The following is a 21,146-nucleotide window of genomic DNA, read 5'->3' as shown; positions in this document are numbered from 1 at the left end:
AATCAAACTTTATATTTGTTGTGTTTATTGTATGCCCCTGCTAATATTTCAAACATGTAAAACACGCACAGACAAATATTCTATGTTTTTTCCACAGGGAACAGATTTTTATCCAAAGTACACTGGAGAAAACTTGACCTGTACTGTACAAGGCCTGAAGAGAAGTACGCAGTATAAATTCAGGGTAAGTGAAAACACAACACAAATGTGTGCATGTGTCAGCATAAGTTCAAGTAATACATGTGGACTGTTGATTTTTCTGTTTCATTTCATCCAATTCTGGTAATGTTCAGTTGTTGCTGAGTAAAGGAGAGACTGTTTATTGGATGTGTTCACAGAAGTAGTGTGTTTGTACAAATAGGCAGTTTCCTCCACAAATGGATAAAGTGCTAAAATAACTTTAAAATGCTTTACTTATTTGCTAAAGTATTATATTTTAAAAGATAAAATATATCTTTTAAGTGATTTTAGATGAACTGTTTTGAACCGTGATTCTGAATCTGAGGTACAAGTAAGAGGAGGCTGGGTTACTTTTATAGCGACTTATAAGAAATCTTGTAATAAATTATTGTAAAATAAGTGGGAAATATGCAATTTGCTGATTTTATATGCAAAGGTTTTAAGTTTCAAGCAGGCGCTTCTTTGTTTGCAAGAATCCTTTAAAATCACTAAAGTTCACCAAAAGCGGAGCAAAAATGTGGAATTAAAGGTCTTACATTAACACGCACATTAACATTAACATTGATGTCAATTACGATTGTATTTAAGCTCCTGACTGGGACTGCATAGCAGCAATTCTGCCTCCTTTCCCTGATCAAATTTGTCATTTTTCCAATAAGAATTAAAAGATGTTCCAAACAAAGATGTTCCAACATCTGTCAAATCCAAAACAGTGTGGCATTTTGCCCGTTTGCGAAGGGGAAACGAGACAATTCAGCAGCTTTCTATCAAGTTCCCTAAAAGCCCTGATGAAAACTGTTCATAATGTGGGGACACTGTGAAACATAATGTACCACCGGTACGTCTCTGTAAGTGCGTTTGCATGTCCTTTATGGTGCAATCATCTCCAATAACACTCCCAAATGTGCTTTCACGCAGACGGGTAGATAAGGCTTCTGATGTCTGAGGACACAATGACACGTGGTCACATGCAAAGAGGCGATTCAAGGCTCTTTTGCACGCATCCCCACAGAACCTTTCATCCTGTATGAATGTGTGGGAATAGAAGAAATTGATTGTCAATTGGAAGGGCTGGTTTGAGGCAGTACAGTAAGGAGATAAGAGCGAGAAAAAGAAGCAGATTGTAATGGCAGCTATTTTTCAGAAGAGTTGCTTTCCCCTTTGATAAGATTCCTCCCTTCGTTTACCCCCTTGACTTGCTTTCTTTGTTCGCCGTCCTTATTTTCTTTGTCTAATCGCTCGTTGCCAGGCTTCTCCCTCCTTGTTTTTAACTCTCCGTTCTGCCCATTGTGCTCTGTGCAGCTGATTGCGTCAAACGTGGAAGGAAAAAGCAGCCCCAGTGAAGTGTTGGTTTGCACCACCAGTCCAGACAAGCCCGGCCCTCCGTCGACACCCAGGGTCACCGGAGTGACACCTTATGGCTTCACCGTCACATGGGGTAATTGTTGAACCTGTTTAAATATTCAAACACGTATTTGTACCATTAGGTGGGCATATTGATATATATGAACTGCATGGGTCCAATAGGAATTGTATTTATGCCAAAACGTATCCTAATTAATCATTTATTAGTCATTTCTGTAAAAGGAATAAGACAACATAACTGTCTAAGAGCAGATGTGTCAGGGTTTTACATTAGCCAGCAGTGTAATGTTTGTGTCTAACAATGGAGGAGTGAATGGAAGCAGCAAAAAATCTCACTTTTCAACATCAAAAGTTGCCATTTTCTTTCCAGAAACTCTTTATGTTCATAAGTTTGCTGGAGTTACTCATGAGGTCGCTTGAGCCAGGTTGTGTAGTCGTCCCTCAGACTTTATCTGGTTTTAAGGTACATCCGTTTTACATGTACCTTAAAAAAGACACAGCAATCCTTTTTTTTTTGTTTGTTTACATTAGACAGGTTCTCACAGCGGCAGTTCTAGATGGCATGTCATAGCTGTAAAGGCTTTTTTTGTGTCAAATATTAGCTATTTATTGCGGGTTTCTACATCTTCATACCCTTTTGGTCAGTTTTTGTAGCCATTCTCATCTCTATAATGTGTTTGTTGCTCACAAAACAAAGAGGATAAATTATATTTCTCATGACATATCTTTACTTTCGTATTGAATGCAATATGAGCTATGATCCAGTGAATTCCATGGTAACTAAAAACTATTCATTAATTGCTCCTACAGATCCACCCTTGGACAACGGGGGTTCAGAGGCCCTCACTTACCTCCTCGAGATTTCTGAAGGATGCTCCGAAGGTAAACCACAGACAATGCCCTGTTTATTTTTTGACCATTTTCTAAATCTATGTATTTGGATGTATTATTCACTTTATAAAATTTCAATTTTTTATTCAACCCACAAATGTCATCGGTTTAACGCAGTGTTGACTGTACAGCAGGAGTTCAGCAATCCTCTAGGTGAAGTCAGATCTGAACTCCAAGGAATTATTTCCATTTAAGGAGAACGTCGGATGAAAACTGTAAATTCTTAAAATCAGAAAGAATTAAATGAGTTTTAAATAGAAGCAGATGTTGAGAATCCATTAATTAAATAGTTAAGAGAAAACTGATCAGCAAGCATGCGACTGCTGATCAGTGAAAAAATTATATTTAGTTAGCTCAATTTACATGAAAGATGTTATGTTTCAATACTTTATTTTATTTTTTAAAGTGCTACCTTCCACAGGCATTTCACAGCATGCACTTCCCATTAACAATTTAAAAATTGACACACAAAAAAGAAAACATCATGTAGGCATAAGCAGGGTAATGTGACGTTGGGACAATATCTGTGGTCTGACTACAAAGACGGGTACAAAACAGCAGGGGATTAATTGTGCGCAATCTTCCGCATGAATGTGACAAGTGTTGTAATTATGTGTTCTGCGCCGTGTGTCTGATGCTGAGCAGCGAGCCAGTGGGAGGTGGCGTACAGCGGCCCTGCAACAGAATGCATGTGTGAGCGGCTGACACCGGGAACCGTTTACAGCCTACGTGTATGTAGCATCACCACAGGAGGACACAGCCCGGTAAGAGACACACACACACACAACACTTCACTGCAGTGACTGACCAACTTTGGATTGTCATGGTCACTACTAGATTCAAAACACAATTGAGGTCTAAATCCATAAAATCCAGGGTCCACGTCGGCTAAAAAATGAGCTTTGGTTATTTATTTATTTCACTTACAAGCTATCCGTTCACATCACTGTCTTAGCAGTAAAATCGGATATTCTTCATATGATATTAATTTCTTCTTTTTTTCTTTGACAGTGCACTGTTTGTGTTCCGGTCCGTACATCAAGCGTCCCACCAGGACCCTGTCATCCGCCGCGGATCATTGGGAAAGCCAAACACAAGGAGGTCCAGTTAGAATGGGGTGAGTCCAGACGGACACGTACGCGGCGTTTAGCTGTATTTGCGCTTTTCACAAAAAGCAATGAAATTGCCTTCTGGCTGCCAAATGTGTTCTGCTGGCCAGCTCTAATACGAACTAAGTCAACCCCTTTTTAGCCTAATTGAGCTCCTGTTTTGCCCATTAAATGCCTAACCCTCCCCTCATATCCAGAATAACTCTGGTAATGCCGGCCAATTATTGCAGATTACTGCTGTTATCTGTTGGCAGCCAAAGAGGCTTGCAGCGTGCAGTGCTGAGGAAGTTCTTTCTTTAACCAGTCTGACACAGCTGGTCACATCTCTAATCAGTTCAGATGCAGGCAGTGCTGCCGCAATTACTGGTTGAGTTGAAGGTCAGAAATAATGCACCGAAGGGTATTCCCCTGGAGCCTGATCATTGGCCGCTTTCATCCCTGTGCAAGCATACTGTAGCAGATGGCGCATGGAAAAAAAACTGCTGATCACTCAGCTACACTGATACAAGCAATCATAATCTTAAGTGACCCAATCAGTGTTCAATTAAAACCCTGAACGTGCCACAGTACGGTACTTTACAGAAGTATTCCAATCCCCTGAACTTTACAAATTTTCAGATTACTACCACAAACTTCCATTAAGTTAAGGGATGAGGATACATGATCCACAAATGTTTGTTAGAAATACAAATTGTTCCTTTTACTTAAAAAAAAATAAAAATAAAATATTTAAAGCAATCACAATATTTTCCGGACTATAAATCTCTCCGGAATATAAGTCCCATCAGTCCAAAGAAAGCATCGATTTTTATCTTTCCAAACATTTTCTGTCTGGGCTATTTTGCCAAAAAAAAAAAAAAAAAGAATATAAATTCAGCCACAATACATGTGCAGAACTGGTTGACACCAAAACATCTTATCTTGTACCTGTAGCTGCAGCTGAAGGCGAAAGGAATGACTGAATATAAATACTAAGCATTGGAGGCTAAATACAAATCTGTCATATGTTTCAGATTTTTATCTATATATAAAGCTTTTAAGCCATTTTCTTACTATTATTCTACTTCAGAGTTATGTACCATTTGTCATAAAATTCCAATAAAACACATTAAAGTTTGTGAAGGGGTTATAAATTCTCTTGCAAGAAGTAGTACAAACTGCCTTGAAGACAGTTCAATATATGTACTATCTTCACGGATTACGTCAAATTGATTCAGTTTGATCATATTTTAAAATGGCTCTTTTGTCTCCGATTCGTCCTATGATATGATTCTAGATTCCCCTGCCTGTGAGGGAGTGTGTGAAGAGTGTGTGTACAGCCTGGAGATGAGTGAGGGAGAAGCAAAGCCAGCAGAAGTGTACCATGGCCCTGAGCTGCAGTGTACGGTTGCTAGTTTGCTTCCTGGTGCGACGTACAGCTTCAGGCTAAGGGCAACCAACGAGGCCGGGGTGAGAAATTCACTTGCTTATATTGTACACATTACATTTCTATGAAACAGGGACCTCCAAGGCAGTTTTATGTATGATTTTTATCCATTTTATGGCTCTTTTTCTTATCTCCACTTAGTCTATTCAGCACACTAGATCAATTATAGCTTCTAAAATAATAAGGGAATATGCCAGAGAAGCAGGGTTTCATGTAATTAGATCCTACTTTCCTACACAGATTGCCCAGTGTTGTTCTTAGAAGCTTATCAGTTCCACAGGGTGACTATAAGTCCTGATTGATCATCTATTGACTCAAAGGTCGAATTTGTTATTGTTATCTGCAGCCTTTACAATCTTGCAAGCTATTTTTTGTCTTCAGTCCAGCTAAATAACACTTGTTTAGAGTTGCAAATGTTACTTGACCTTTTGAAAAACATAAAAAGGAGTTCTTTCTTTTTCAACCTAATAACAAGAAAAATATAACAAAATAACACTGGTACTTTTAGCATCATCCTGTTGTCAATTATTGCATGAAAAAAGGAAAATAGCTAAAGCCTGCATTTGTTATTATCTCTGTATAGAAACGCGTATAGCAGTGTGTAAATGACAAAAATGTTTACGTTTTAGATATTTGAAATAGAAAACATTTTACTCTTTTGATTCAAAATGAAAAAAAAACAAAAACGTATAAAAACAATTATTGATTATAAATTTTAAAAAAAATATATGTATATATTTTTTTTGTTGCCTTGTGTCTTTTAGTTCGGTCCATATTCTGAGCCGACAGAAGTGACGACCGCAGCTGGACCTCCTGGTCAGTGTGCGGCGCCACTCATCACGCTCACAAGTAACACCTGTGTGACGCTCAACTGGGAGGTGAGGAAAATGCAACCACAGAACTTAATATTCTAAGAGGAACCAACCAGAAGATTGGTTTTCTCAAGATTTCTAAAGATAATTGGAGTATCTTTTTTTAGAAATATCTGCTCAGCTAAAGTGAAGTATCCAGAATTCTCCTTTTACTTTGACTTTCAGCCCTTTTTTTTATTGATTTTTCTCAAGAATGCAGCAAATGTATCAGAAGCACCCAAGTATGAAATTGCAACAAGGATTACCCAGCAGTTATTCCATCATAATCAGACTTTTTTCACTGTCTCACCTCAAAGACGCAAAATAGATGGAGAGAGAGAGAGAGTGGATTAGTAGGTCAGCAGCATTAACTGAGCTCAGAGTAGGAGGGATGAAATGCAAACCCAACAGGATCTACTGACATTTTTATGGTAATATAATTCAAAACTCAAATGAACTTTTTAAAAATGTTTCTTATGTATTCAGATATCAAATATATAGTTCGTGTTTTTAAGTAAATATTAATGTATTGATATAATCTCACCGTGTCCATAACCTGATCCATTTTTTTTTTTTTTTTTTTTTTACCAAAGCAAAACAAATTGGGAATATCAACAGACCCAACAAAATTTGACAACTTTGATATATTGATACACCAACGTTAAATAAAAGTAACTTTGGCTCCGGTACACAACCATGTGGAATCCCTCATGAGGATCTTTAATTGTTCGGATTTGTCTTTTATTAGTTTCACTTCCTGGAATCTTTTACAAGTTGTGAACAAAATTCGACTGGCTTTATTTTAAACAGTTTTGTTTGACTCAGAAATGTTGCATTCAATTTAATAAAAATTTACACTCTGACGTTATTATGCTGTTATTTTCCAGACAAAATTAATAAACGCAAACTCTCCTCTGAGTACCAGAAGAAGAAATGGATTTTCAAAAGGTCATTGCTCACTAACCTGGCCTGTTACTGAGTGCTGTCTGAAAGCCTTTTCATACCACATTTTAGATTCATGTAATGTAATATTCAAATATTTTTTGGAAAAAATATGTTTTTGGTGTTCAAAAGTTGTAAGTTATAACTGCTGGAATTGACAGAAATAATGGGAAAATGTGTTATTGGACTTAAATATAATGAAGCTATGCAATACCCAAGTGTGAATTACTGGGGGGGGAAAAAAAAAAAGCCTTTCTGTTTTATTTATTTATTCAAATAGATGCAAATGTACTTCCTGGACTCAGAAAACACACTCTGTTTTTATTGGAAATAACTACGGTAATCTTGTCCCTTACATCCACTGATGCTTATAAACAAAAGGTTAATTTGGCTTGAAAAATCGCACCACTCATACCAGGCGTCAGATCTGAATAGGTTAATGTCAGGTTTCCAGAGGTTCTATAAGCTGAACGCGTGTTTCTGTGTGCTGCAGAGCCCCGAGGGTTCGGGGACGGACATCTCAGAGTATCGACTGGAGTGGGCGAAGGAGGACGAACCCTGGGAGCTCATTTACTGCGGCTCTGCCACACAGTGCGAACTGTCAGACCTGACGCCTGCTACGGATTACTGCTGCCGGCTACAGGTAACAGAAAGCGAAAACTGCACTTGCATAGTAGATCTGTGGACACAACAGAAACACACAGAGGCACGGGCAAAGGCGAGATCATAGAGGGAACCGCGCAGAGGCTTCGTCTGGACATAATTGCAGAAACCTGCACAGCATGAAAACCCTGAAGGAGCTTCAAAAGCATAAACACGAATAGAGGCAGGAGACCAGAGATGATGGCCGATTCAATTTGTGCTGCAGTTCTTAAGCTGGCGTATAAATAATCACAGTGTGGCTCTTTCTCGTATTCTGTGAGTGTGTATTTGTCTGACAAGCTCACAAACAGGCACACGCACCTACACAGGCCTCTGTAGCTTTGAATCCAATAACGGCATGTTTTATGGTTCCCTTCTTTATTGGCTCATTTATAACGCTGGGACATCACAAGGTCAGCTGGCAGTCAGCATCACTGCCTGTGTGCTCATGTGATGTCTTGGTGAGTTTCTGTGCATTACAGTGCGTGCTTTGCGCCAACTTCTTCCACTTTGCGGTTTCTCAAGAGAACATGTAAGAAAGAATCATGACATACTCTAAACTCAGTTGATCTTACATGGAACATGGTGTTCTGTCTTTATGTGAGCAATAAAGGAACAGTCAGCAAAAATTAGTAACCTCTCACTCCTTTAAAGTCTCTTCTATTCCTATTTGACACTTAAATTGACTTACTGGGTTTCAGCTCAGTTATGGTGGGAAACTCAGTCTTTTCACGTTGTTACTTAATGCTTCATTATGTAGCATATTGCAAAAGGTTTCACGCTTCTTTTTTTTGTTTTTCATCTTGTTTTGAAACAAAAGTCTGAAAAAAATGTGACATGCACTTCCATCAGTGCCCAAAAAGACCAAAACGTTCAGCTTTGCTCTCATTTGATCCTTATGTGGATTGTTGCGAACTTTACAATCTTTCTCCTGGAAACCTGTCTGTTTTCTAGTTGTTGTTTGCAGATTTTTTTTTTGTTAAAGAATAAAAAATAGAAAAAAAACAACATGCATGTATTTCCGTCCACTTCAAAAATGCCCCTCTTTCTAGTGGTCTACCACATACTACCTCAATATAGCACATTGTAAAGAAAAGCACAAGATCTATGTATGCAAATATTACCTCTGCTTTGTTTATTTTTTGTTTTAACTTTAAGGACTTCTGAGATTTAACCAGAAAAAATATATATGCAAAATAGAAACATTTTGCCCTGCCAATTTGCCCGGCCAATTTCTTTTTGCTTAAACTTGTTTGAGACCATTAGCTGGACTAGTAACAAGCCGCTGCAGGAAAATCCAGGTAAATATAAATGTATGTTAGACACCTCTGTAATTACAAATCAGCAGTTTGATCATCTGAATTCATCCAGCTGCTCACTTTAAAGCTGTGCATTTCTTTAAGACATTTTCGACATTCTTCTGGTCTTCACCAGTGATAGCAGCGTTTCTTAAAATATCACCTTTGACAACTTTCCTCATCAGTAACAGAATCATGTCTCCCTCACAGATGTTATGGTGTTAATCTCTCTCATCTTCCTGTGCTTCTGTGTTTTGCTCAGGCGGTGAACCAGGCTGGCGCCGGTCCATACAGTGAGAGGGCCAGTTTCCGGACCCCTGCGACGCATCCCGACCAGGTCTCGACCCTCACTCTCCTGGACCTCCCGACATCCTCCGAGGCGGGTTACTCCTCGTCTACTTGCCTCCTCCTGAAGTGGGAAAAGCCAAGCAGCAACGGTTCAGAGATCTCCTCCTATATCATCTCTGTAGACGATCAAACTGTCACCGTGGAATCGGGGACGAGTCACCTCGTCACAGGCCTGCAGCCAGACACCGAATACAGGTAACCAATATGCCGCAGAGCCCTGATCTCAAGTAGAATTAGCACATTCATGAGTTGTCAAGTTTGTCATGAATTTTAAACTTAAAAAATATTGTTTTTAGTCTTATATTTTTTGCTTATTTCTGCCTTATTTTGGTTTGGTGTGTACAGATCGGATTAACCCCAACATAATCCTGGCTACTGCAGATTTATTTACTTTTTTAGGGGGGGAAATGTTGAAAAACTCCATGATGCCATTTAAATCACACAAACGCACTACTGCTGCTGTTAAATTTCCACATTGCTTCTCAGAAATTGCAGCAATGACACAGAAATGGCTTTATGTAATCTCACGCTGTGCTATGTGGACACTCTGTCTGTGCCAATTAATATCCAGTGTCATTCACTAGTGATGTTGCTCCAGAAAGGAGAATTCAGTCTGTCTTCTAATTAAATTAAGCTAACATTTATTTGGAGACACTTGTAGCATAGAGCATTTACCTTTCCTTCCCAGATGGCCAGGCAATCAAAGCATTTATCACAATTACACACTCTGAACAAAGGCATGAGAAGTGACTTGCATACCACGAATATGTGACAGGACTTGATGTTTCACAAAACTCGATATACCTAAAATGCATTATTAGATGTGCTAAAAATCATTTCAAGATCAGAAACGGTGAGAAGGGAGCTCTTAGAAATCAAACTAAGCACATCTCTCTCTTGCGCCATCAAATAGTGATCTTTGCTTGTGTGAACAGCTATAGCAATCGGGAGACTTAAAGAACAAACTTTCCTTTTTCATGCAAACACTAACAACGGGAACTGGTATGTGGCCATTGTGCAACCGTCCCAGATTGATGCATGGACATGTCATAAAGCTTGTAGCAGTCTGTTTACTTGTTACATTACTTTGCATTTGGGTTAACGATTTGCTATTAGGTTTAATTGGATACTGTAGAGGGTATTTATAGACAGAATCTGACGGTTGGCTCTTTGGTATTTTCATAAACTGTGATATGACACCTCTTGTAACCAAGCAGCAGTAAACAGGTACTTAGTCATCTGTTTTACCAGCCAATGTTGTGATCCTTCTGTGCCCCCCCCATACCCCCCCATCACCTCCTCCCCACCTGATGTACACATGCATCCCCCATAACATTATGACCGCTGACAAGTAAGACTGTAACATGGCAGCACTTGTTCCTTACAAAAGTAATTTGTTCCTTAAAAGGAGTTTTGTTTAAAAAAAAAAAAAAAAAACAGCAACAAAAAATGGTAAACACTTCAAAATTGTCTATTAAAGGAATAGACATGTCCACACAGCTGCAATAGTTAAAGAATCAGAAAACTCCACAACATCCACACACCTTAACCTGTCTTGTTGCAAAGCGTTTGGTAAGATCTAATGACTGGCCATCATGTGAAAGTTGTGAGTTTTTGTGCACACACATATAATTGCGTTGGCAGTTCTTAGAATTGTGATAAAAAATTAAAAAAACAAAACAAAAAAAACTGAGAAATAATGCTACAATGAGGTGGGGTAGAGTGAAGAGGCAGGATAATCACACACCCCACTGTTTTCACTCGGAGGTTGTTTTTGTCCTCATGTACCACCGATCTCTTGCATAAGGGCTGCCGCTGAGCCAAAACACAGTGCATGTGTTTATTTGAGGGTGAGTGTACCTGTGAGTTGTTTTCTGGAGGCCTACAGATTGTAACTCTTGTTGTTGCAGACACTGATTGTGTAGGTGCTTCATATTTTATTTGTATGGCCTTGCGAAGCGCCACAATAAACGCTGTTTCTGACAACATTGGGCGTCTCCTATGACCATATTATGGGGTTCTCTCTTCTACCTTTGTCAAACAAGCAGCGCAGATTTCCAGGACAAAGCTCTTCTATTATTATTTTAAAGTTTTGTTGCTTTAGCAGAAGGCACTTTTATGATTGATCAGCTTTTAAGCAGAAAGGAGGCAAAACTTCCACTGTTTTGATGGTTGCGTAATTTACATCAAGAAGATAATGTGACCACAGTGTTAATGCAATTAATCATAGAAAATAATATTTATTTCAATCTTTGACATAAGAAGTTCCTATTTTAATTTCATGCTACATGACATTTTAACAGAGCAAATTTTTAAATCCTCACAGCAATTTGAACCAGACAGAAAGTCAAGTAATTTCTCTGTTTATTTTCTTATTGCACTCCCAAGGTCGTTTTGCATAGTCTACAAATTATTGTCTGTAACAAAAAGAGTAACTTATTTGTTGAGGCATGCAATTGTTGGTGCAAAGAACTATTTTTTTTTTTGTTGGTTTTTGTTGGTTTTGAGCAAATTTATTGGAAAAGACTGGTCAGTACTAGTTTTTCCATACCTTTGCCTTAAAGATTTAAACCTCTAAACATCAGGTATGAAAGCCCCGGGTCTTAAGTGTTCTCTCTTTGTTTCTTCTCCTTCCTCACAGCCTCTCATCACAGTTTATCCTTGTGCCTAACAGCCCAGTGAATGAATAAAAGTTGCCCTTTTTCCTTCTACTTGACTTAGCTGCAAGAAAAGGTTACTGTTATGAAAAATCAACAGTTAAATGTCAGAACCTAAATGCCCTCTAGCACAGGTGCTAATCAGCTGATCAGACATCGCAGGACGAAGACTGAGGAAACCAGGGGGATTCTTAGAAGTGAGCCGCAGAGGAGTTTGAAGAAGGGAAATCTATTTCTTTGTTCTTTTTAATTAGCTGTGATTACGTGTGTCTATGTGCTCTTAGATTCTGGCAGAGCTTTTTTGTTTTGTTCTTTTTTTTTTCAAGAAAGGCACACCTCTGTCCAAACAATCTTGGTGATTACATTACACAAGTTCTCTGTAACATCTAGAGTAAAACATTAAAACAATTTGTCCCATTTCTCATGTAATGTATTGCCCATCTTTTTTTTTTTTCTTTTTTTTTTTGAGGACATTTATAGAAGGAAAGTGGCCAGAAATGGTTGGCACATTTGGGTTTCATGTTGGAGAGTGCGTTAAGTTGTAATAGGGGGCTGATAATGGGCGAAAATCTCTTCACAGAAAATTTACCTCACCATTACTCCTGCAGATACTCCTGAGAGCTTACAGGGTTAGGTTTGATGGTTCATATATTTCCCAACGTTTCCATGTTCTACTGCTGTAAGCCTATAGTCTCAAGATATTTTTATGTTTCTATTAACATTTTAATGTCGTTTTTTTTTTTTTTATTGGGGAAGTCTCTATTAGAATATTTTTCCCCCATTACAAAATCACATAATTTCCAGACATATTTCCAGACAATTATTCTAGGCCAATACAATAAATATTTGTATATCGAAACAGTTTATATACATGGTTACTTAGAAGCTTTACAGTGCAATAAAGCTTCTAAGTAACCATAATTGTACAAATTTAACTAACAACTTAGGTTCTTGTCCTGCTGTTGTTTTCTTGCAGAGCAGGTTCGCTGAAATGCTATGCTAATGTTAGCGTCTTTGCTCTCTGTTTTGACATGACTTGTTGATAAGTTGATTCGCAACATATTTCCATGAATTTCTAGTTCATTGTATGCAAGCATGACATTAAACATTAAATTTTGTGCGCTTGCTTCGAGAACTTGTTGCTTTGTGTTGAACGCCATACAATTTGTTGCTTTCTGTTTCAGCTGCTTTCTGCACGGGCAATTGACAGAAATTTCAACAGCCAGTACAGTAAATGTGCCATTCATTGATCGACGACATAATGTGCACGTGAAAATAGCACATGATTAATAGCCAGTAGTTGGGTGTTAATCATAGTCACTGATTTAATATTTCACATCAGATCTGGACAATAATACTGTATTTATCTTATTGAGTCCCCTGTAATTTACCTAGCAGTAAATTTCCATTGATAGTTTTTACAGTACATGATAACATCTCTCACCAACTCGTTATTACCTTTCAGTCTGCAGATTCAAGCAGTGAACGCCATCGGCTTTGGTCCTCTGAGTCCGCTGCTGGTAGCGAGGACCCGCCCCCTTCCCCCGCCCCCGCCCCCACTCGAATGCTCCGCCGCAGGCCCTCAGAGCCTGAAGCTCAAGTGGGGCGAGAATGCCGGACACACACGCACCCTGCTCTCTGAAGACGTGGTCTACACACTACAAATGGAAGACAAGAACCACAGGTGGAGTTCACACACCCACACGTGCAAACACACGGATTTATACCTGTTTACGAAGCGATGACTTTTTGCGGTCAGCTAAATCCACAAATACATTTGGGAAACTCATCAGTTAAAGGATGTGGGAATCTGGTTCTGTTATTCGCTTTTCTTGTGCTTCGCGAATTACTTGCATTTTTGTTGTTGTTGTTTTACTACATTTATATGTCATTCATGACAAGCGATTTCAGAGAAATTGATGCTTTCCTTGTTTTTCGGTCACACTGCACACTCACTTTCTCCTCACCCCAGAGCTATCCAACACAGTAAATCAAGTCCTTGGTCAATACAGCGGACAGAATCACAGCAGGTTGAGGAGGCTGAGGGAACGTGCGTGTACGCGTGTAGTCTGAGATACTCGTGCGGATGTGTGAGTGTTTGTGGGCCGACTTGTGTATGTGGCCACTAACTACATGTACTGAGGAGTAATCATGTTGAGGGCATTTGTGACCAGCTGGAAAACAGCCTCCATTAATCAACCCTCCATTTAACCAACTGGCTAGACACTGGTGAGACAGAAAAAAGCAAAGAGCGAGATTATTAGCTGACTGAACCGGAGGGGAGAGTGTTTGAAACCTCTACCTCTCAGGATTACCGTGGCTGGCATTGCGTTGGCACCCAGGTATCTTGGCAACCCTGGAATGGGACAGAAGCGCAGACGGCAACAGATGGGCACATATAGAACTGGCTGTAATCTGTTCACCTCTGCACAACACACGCTTTTGCATATAAATGACAGAACAAGCAATACAAACATGCACAGTCACATTTGCCGCCTAAGTGGAAGCTGCTTTAACTGCCCAGACTGTTCTATTTACTCTTTTCTGACTATCTTGGTGACTGTGTGTCTAAAAGGGCGTCAAACCCTGTGTTGAACTCTGTCTGTGTGCACAATTACTTGCACCGATTAAATATGCTCAAACAAGTTATTAGCACACCACTACATTTGCCAACATAAGGGATTTGCTATTACAAGCAAAACACAAGACTTATTAGAAAAAATGCACTTTTATTGACTTATTTATACTAGATTATGGTGTTTAGGTACTGCCGCAAGGTTTTCTAAGACGTTTAAAATAAGTTAAGTGAGCAGATACTAACGTTAAAATTACTGTGGAATACATAGTAATGTATTCTGAACCTTTTCTGGCATAAGTTTTGCAGCATATGTTTTTTCTACCTCATTTCTTCCTTTCACACAACTTTCCACTAAAAGTTGTATGTGAACGGCCAATTCCTTCAACAATAAAGTTTGGTGGTTTTCTATGTGGTTGTCTATGCGAGAAGTGATAACAGCCTGTAATCATGTGCTCTGTAGCATTTTTGTTTTTTCCATTTCTACATAATATTAGGATTTTCAGAGAAACTGAATTATGGGTTTTCTTTAGTTGTAAGCCATGTTTACAACAATTAACACAAATGAACACTTTAAATATTTCACTTTGTTTGTAATGAATCTAGCTTTGCTTTCGGATCAGAATGACTGAATTAAATTAACTTTTTGATGATGTTCTAATTTGAAATTAATCTACACTGGTATCTTAAGAAAGGAATGACCATAACAGTGCAAAATGTTGAAATTTCAAACAATATTTCATTAAATCTAATGATAATGTTTTGATATTTCATTAAATCTAATGATAATGTTTTGATAAATTCACATACGTGTGTTCAGGGCCAAAGCATATATATATATATATATATCATATATATATATATATATATATATATATATATATATATATATATATATATATATATATATATAAATATATATTTATATATATATATATATGTATATATAAACAGAGGACACAATAAACGTCTTAAGCTGTTTCCCCCATGTATTGCAGAACTCTTGTGTCCTTGGACTGGGTACCAATCTATCTCTGCGAATGGAATCTGAGCAGTGCTTGACTGAAATAGGAAGGAATTCAAAGTTTCTTTCTTTTCAGTCTGTTCAGAAATATTATTTTCCCCCTCTGCAAAAACTAATAGTACAAATAGTACTATTGGACAGTTTAAATGATTGTTCTTCCTAGTAGATACTAATAACCCAGAAATCCTAAATCATATACAAGAGGATGAAATAAGTGCTAACTATATGAGGGAAATTTGTGGTCTTTTCTTTTGCATTTTTGATGCATTTAAATGTATGAAATGCAGAGCTTTGCAAACAAATATCTTGAATATCCAGCCGCAGTTTCTCCAAATATAATTTGGGATTTTCCATTAATCATTTTGACTTTGGCTGTCCTCTATAATGTCTTTAGTTGTTTCTCTGATTGTCCTCTGATCTAATTCCTACTTATGAATCTCATTTTATCTGTTAGTATGCTTACAATATCAGAACCTCGGGAGACATTAGAATCTGTTTTCCTATCTTTCTCTCAGCATATTTTTCCCTTGTGCATCCAGCCATATTTATTTTTCTTTGACTGTATTAGCCAAGACAAAATGGCCAAGACAAAATATTCACAATATATACTTCCCTCTTTGCTTTTCTCTTCCTTCCAATTCTTTTTCTTGTTTTTTAAATTTTTGATTCTTGTGTACTTTTACATTTCCTCCCAGTGTCCAGTTAATTCCTACCATTACTGCTTGTTCCCTCATTTTCGCAATTCTGTTGTGTTTTCTCTCTATAAGAGCTTTTTTCTTTGTTCCCATTTTCCATATCCGCTTTACCCCAAAGGCCGTCTGTCAGGGACATTACGAGTTGAAAGGATGAGACGGTAATGGGTTGTTGCACAGTTCAGAGGAGGATTAAACCATCTAACACAAAGGCTTCTTAAGAAGAATGTAGGTGGACAAAACACTGCTTCAGCCGTGGCTGTGTTTTAACCGTCCATGTTTTAATCTATTGCCAGGATTTATCTAAAGGTTTCATGCCTCCGTTTTCCCTTAAGCCTTTTTGAAGTTTAACGGTTTGTCGCCAATCATCATGCTTTCCTTTGCCTGCTGAAAATATCCCAGTGTAATCTTTGTTGCAAATCTTAATTGTAGCTGGTAAATTTTTTTTTTTTTTGAAACGTAATCAGTGTTTGGCAAGCGATTTGTTTTGCCTGGATTTAATCATAACTTAATCACAAAATATACCTGGAATATTGATAACGCCTGCAGTTAACCGTTTTACTTTATAAAAACTAGGTTTGTTTTTGACCCTAATAATTTTTCAGGTTTTTTTTCTTAATGTAGACAAAGACAACCTTAGATGATGTAAGGTAGGGAAGCTGTATGGGAAGGTTTTATATGCGAGTTGCAAAACACCACACATTTTTCTAATGTTCAACCCCTGGCTGACAGGTGGATTATTTAAAGTAAGTAAAAAAGCCCCAGGCACACCCACAAGTGGGAGACTTGTTGGGTTTTTGTTTGTGATAAACTTCACTGCAATGCCTCCAAGAGGATTTTTTTCCACCAAAACAGTTTTACTGCTTAACCACCTGTTATTCTAAAGCCAGTTTTGTTTGATTTTGTACATGAAACCATTTTTGTTCTTCCAGTTAACTGAGAATCAAGTCATTATGCTGTTCATTATGCGACAATAGCTGTCTGATTTGTATCCCTACAAAAAGTAATTATAATATTATCATCTCAATTCATAAAAAATGGGAGTTTTACATTCAGAAGATGATTTATAAACACCACCTGACATTTTGACTGTCAATTTTTAAGATCCAAGTCCAAACTATAATTTATGGATTCAGAAGAAAGTACCGTCTGCAAGCACTGCTGAGGCACATCGGCTCATTTAAGCTCTGATATACAGTACAGACCAAATGTTTGGACACACCTTGTAATTGGACTCAATTACAAGGTGTGTCCAAACTTTTGGTCTGTACTGTATATAAAAAGAACGTATATTGTGTATTTTTGCAACATAGGACACTGACAATAACATACTTGTGAGTTACAGATTCATTTTGAGAAAACAAAATGTGAAAACCAAACACATTACAGCCAGAAACATTGCAGAACAAAACAGATGGTGCTACAAGCGCACTTTGGCCCTGAGTCAAGGTTGCTGCATTAACTGTGTGCTGGTAAATTGACCGAGTTAGGCTGACATTAGTAGCTCTATGTATTAATTGTTTTGACACGCTGCCTTTTAGCCTAATCCAATCGACAAAAACAGGTCACAGCTCCTGACAGACACAGATGATGCATCTATTTTCTTTATGCGTCTATATTTCCAACTAAAACCCTAATCTGTTTGCGTTGGGTAAGTTTTGGGGTTAGGGATCCAGTTCAGCTTTGTGAGCAAGAATTAATAACACTACATTTCAGCCTGAGAAAGTTGTACTCCAGCTCTCTGTAGTACAGCTAATAAAGAGCCCATCTCATCTTGTTGTTTCTTTTTTTCTCTTGCTTCTTTTCCTTCTTTCATTCAGCTTCTCTTTGCCTCTTGAATATCCTTCCTTCATCATTCCTCTCTCACCCTGTCACATCCTCTTATTTACACTCCCCTCGTGTAACCCATCTACTTTGTCCACACGCCACTCGTCTTTCTCTTCCATTGCTTCCTTTCTCTCCTTTTCCTGGAAAAACTCATTGCGTCGATAAATATCTCCTTTCCAGCTCATATCCACTTTGTTTTCTTGACATACAGATGGGCCAATTCTCTCCTACAGTCCTTCAATCTGTTCTGCTAGGCAGCCTGGAATATTTCTTCCTGCTGTTCTTAGTTTTAAAGGCCTATACGTTTTTAAAACCAAGATGGTGGCTTAAGATGAGCAACAACTGCTTAGGATTGAGATTTGTAGAGATGTACAATTCTCAGAGCTTGAAAGAAACCGGCAATGGCTATTGAGACCTTTAGCAACTACAACTAGCTCTGTGGGACAATTTTCTTCTTTTCATTGGTCAGAAATCTAAACACTGGTTTAGATGGAGAACATATTTGTTTAGGTAGATCATAGCATATCTGTGTTTATCTAAAGTAGCTGTTAAGAAGATTCATGTACAGGTGACTGTCTTCTCCCTAAAATGGTGGCTTCTATCTTCTCTGTGTCAGCCACAGTTAGCTAAAGAATTGTTTAGAGAATGTGTTTCATTTGCTTAGTCTGGCAACTCGTTGTGATTTCTCCTCTGCATGGTTTCCCAGGTTTGTGACAATCTACCATGGTCCCAGCCACACCTACAAAGTCCAACGACTGATTGAGTCCAGCAGCTACAGCTTCAGAATACAGGCTCTCAGTGACGCCGGGGAGGGTCCTTTCTCTGATACATATACGTTCTGCACCACCAAGTCTCTACCCCCCGCCATCAAAGGTAAGCTTCTCTCAATCTTCCAATCAAAAGAAGCTGCATAATATGCCTTGTGTTTCAGCATCAAATGAAAAATACCAATCGTTGATAAGCTACAGTTTATCGATCTGATCTTGTTGATTTGATCTCCAACTAAGCCAGGCTGCCACTGATTTGTTTTGGAGATTTCTAAAGAAAAAAAAATTCACGGCATGAGCGTCACAACTCTTCCATGCAATAACGACATGATATTATCTCATGCGTTGATGAACAGTCACTCCCCTCAGAAAGTTAAATGCTTGAAGTGGAGGAAAGTACTCAGAGCATTCAGAATAAAACATAGAGACAATAAATTTAACATTGATTACGATCCAGCTGCACTTGTTTACATTATTACTGTTTATTGAAAGCTTTTTCAAAGCGATCATTGGTTGGTTTTGTAAAAAAAAACAAAAAAAACATAGTACCAACAGTTTGGATGATTGGAATTATTTGATTTAGTTCTTGTGTTTATATTTTCTAAATAACACAGTCAAAGTGTATATGTTCAGACATGTCAGCCATGGACTTGATCTGCATGTATATTTATATCCACCAAGCAATTCTTAAGCATTGGAGGTGGTATGAGTAATATAAAGGTACTCTTGTCATCACAAAAGTGTACAAAACTTATTTTCGCAAAGCACTAGACATTATCAGAGTTTTCACTGCAGTGTGTTAAATGATAGTTTTCCCAGAGGAAAAATTTACTTTTCTGTGTTTTGAGGTTTGCATTAAGAGAACTCGAGGACGTTTTTAATTTATTTATTTATTTATTGTAATTTTATTATTTGTTTTGTGTTTTTTTTATATATATATATTTTTTTTTTTTTGCAGAGTGAGAACTTTAACTGGTATGTTTCTAATTTTCTAAAAAAAACAAAAAACAAAAAAAAAACCTTCACTTTTCCATTCCAACAGCCCCCAGGATTCACCAGCTGGAGGGGAACGTGTGCGAGGTGACATGGGAGACTGTCCCACCAATGAGAGGAGACTCTGTGAACTACATCCTCCAGATGCTGGTGGGGCGTGAGTCTGACTATAAACAGGTTTGTCTCTTTCCCACACAAAGACATGCATACAACAAAGTCAGCTTAAAGGGTGAAGCTGGGAGCCGCCGTCTCTCTAGTCCAGAGCTTCTCTTTAATTGCTCGATTCTTTCTTATTGCTCCACAATTGCAAAGGGAAAATATTTCTAATTGCTTGATTCTTTCTTATTGCTCCACAATTGCAAAGGGAAAATATTTCTAATCTTCAGTGGTGATTTTTAATTTAGTCTTCCTCAGATGGGAAAGGTCACATTCAGCTGCAAAATTGCACATGGATAAATAAAACACACATACACCTGGATAGAAATTTACATATGGAAGAGAAAGAAAAATATGAATGCTGACACTTTTATGCTCACTCACTTCCCCTAAGTGATGGTATTTACTAAGAGATATTGCAAGAATTTCAATGACTTGTGGCACAGCAGCCGCTGAAAAAGATTTTGAGTTCACGTTGAAAATGTGACCGCTTTAAAGATGAACAGAGAAACAGACATTAATATTCACCCTTGTGTCATCTTCTGTAATTGGATTACCGAATGGTTGGAGGGAGACGGCCGAGTCTTTCAGACCAAGCGCAGACCATGTGGATACGTGCACAACTGGTCTCTGTATAAGTTTATTTAATTGTGCGAAGAGATCGGACGCATACTGCTGGATTTTTTCTCACCAGAATGTTTATCCTCCTTGATGAAGTGTTTGCCTCGGTCAAGCATTTTTACCATTTAGCGTTTCAACCACAAACTTTCATGCATTGGGATTCTATATGCAAAGTAATGCGAGTAATCGTGCGTTCGAGGTAGTAGGATACAATGTTTTCAACTTGTCTTTTTGTGTAGCACGTGTCTGTATTCAGTGAACTTGTACAACCATCTTTTGCTGCAGCTCCGACCTGCATACTCTTTTGGGTCAACTTTGTGCATTGAGACTAACATTTTTAGCCCAATTCTTGAAAAAATTAGGTTTATGTCATTCTAACATCTAACGTAAACCGTTTTATTGTAGCTCTATTGGTATGTTTGAGACATCGTCATTACCCTAGTTGAAATACTTCTTTCAGGCTCCACATTTTCCTCTATATTTAATTCAATACACCTTGATATCATCTACATAAACATGACATAACACATGTCATGTTTATGAAGGAGTCTTTGTAGGGATCTGGGGTTCTGTGTGTTATTTCTAGTTAATTTAGTTCCTGTGTTGTCTTGTCTACACAATTATTGGTCCCAGGTGTCTTGTGTTTCCTTGATTATTTTCCCCTGGGTATTTCTACTCATCTGCATCTTAGTTTCCCCTCTGGATCCTTGTCATGATTTGTAGTTGTCTGTGTCTAGTGCTTGTTGCTTACCTGAGCTTCCTGGCTTTGTCACTTGTGAGAC

General features: G+C 38.1%; 1 protein-coding gene across 3 annotated transcripts in view; it reads left to right on the top strand.

Moving 5' to 3' along the window:
- fndc3ba (fibronectin type III domain containing 3Ba) overlaps nt 1-21,146 on the top strand; it is a 113,681-nt gene that overhangs the window by 84,646 nt on the left and 7,889 nt on the right. For all 3 annotated transcript variants that reach the window (XM_044142490.1, XM_044142492.1, XM_044142491.1), the window contains exons 15-26: nt 98-184; nt 1,483-1,618; nt 2,356-2,427; nt 3,082-3,200; nt 3,448-3,553; nt 4,822-4,994; nt 5,736-5,849; nt 7,258-7,407; nt 8,967-9,247; nt 13,175-13,393; nt 18,534-18,700; nt 19,637-19,764. In XM_044142490.1, coding sequence (XP_043998425.1) covers nt 98-184; nt 1,483-1,618; nt 2,356-2,427; nt 3,082-3,200; nt 3,448-3,553; nt 4,822-4,994; nt 5,736-5,849; nt 7,258-7,407; nt 8,967-9,247; nt 13,175-13,393; nt 18,534-18,700; nt 19,637-19,764 — 1,752 coding nt within the window. The remainder of the gene's footprint in view (nt 1-97; nt 185-1,482; nt 1,619-2,355; nt 2,428-3,081; nt 3,201-3,447; nt 3,554-4,821; nt 4,995-5,735; nt 5,850-7,257; nt 7,408-8,966; nt 9,248-13,174; nt 13,394-18,533; nt 18,701-19,636; nt 19,765-21,146) is intronic.

This window comes from Gambusia affinis, linkage group LG16 (genome assembly GCF_019740435.1).
Source record: "Gambusia affinis linkage group LG16, SWU_Gaff_1.0, whole genome shotgun sequence".
Taxonomy (NCBI): domain Eukaryota; kingdom Metazoa; phylum Chordata; class Actinopteri; order Cyprinodontiformes; family Poeciliidae; genus Gambusia; species Gambusia affinis.
This window is presented reverse-complemented; position numbering and strand designations above follow the sequence as displayed.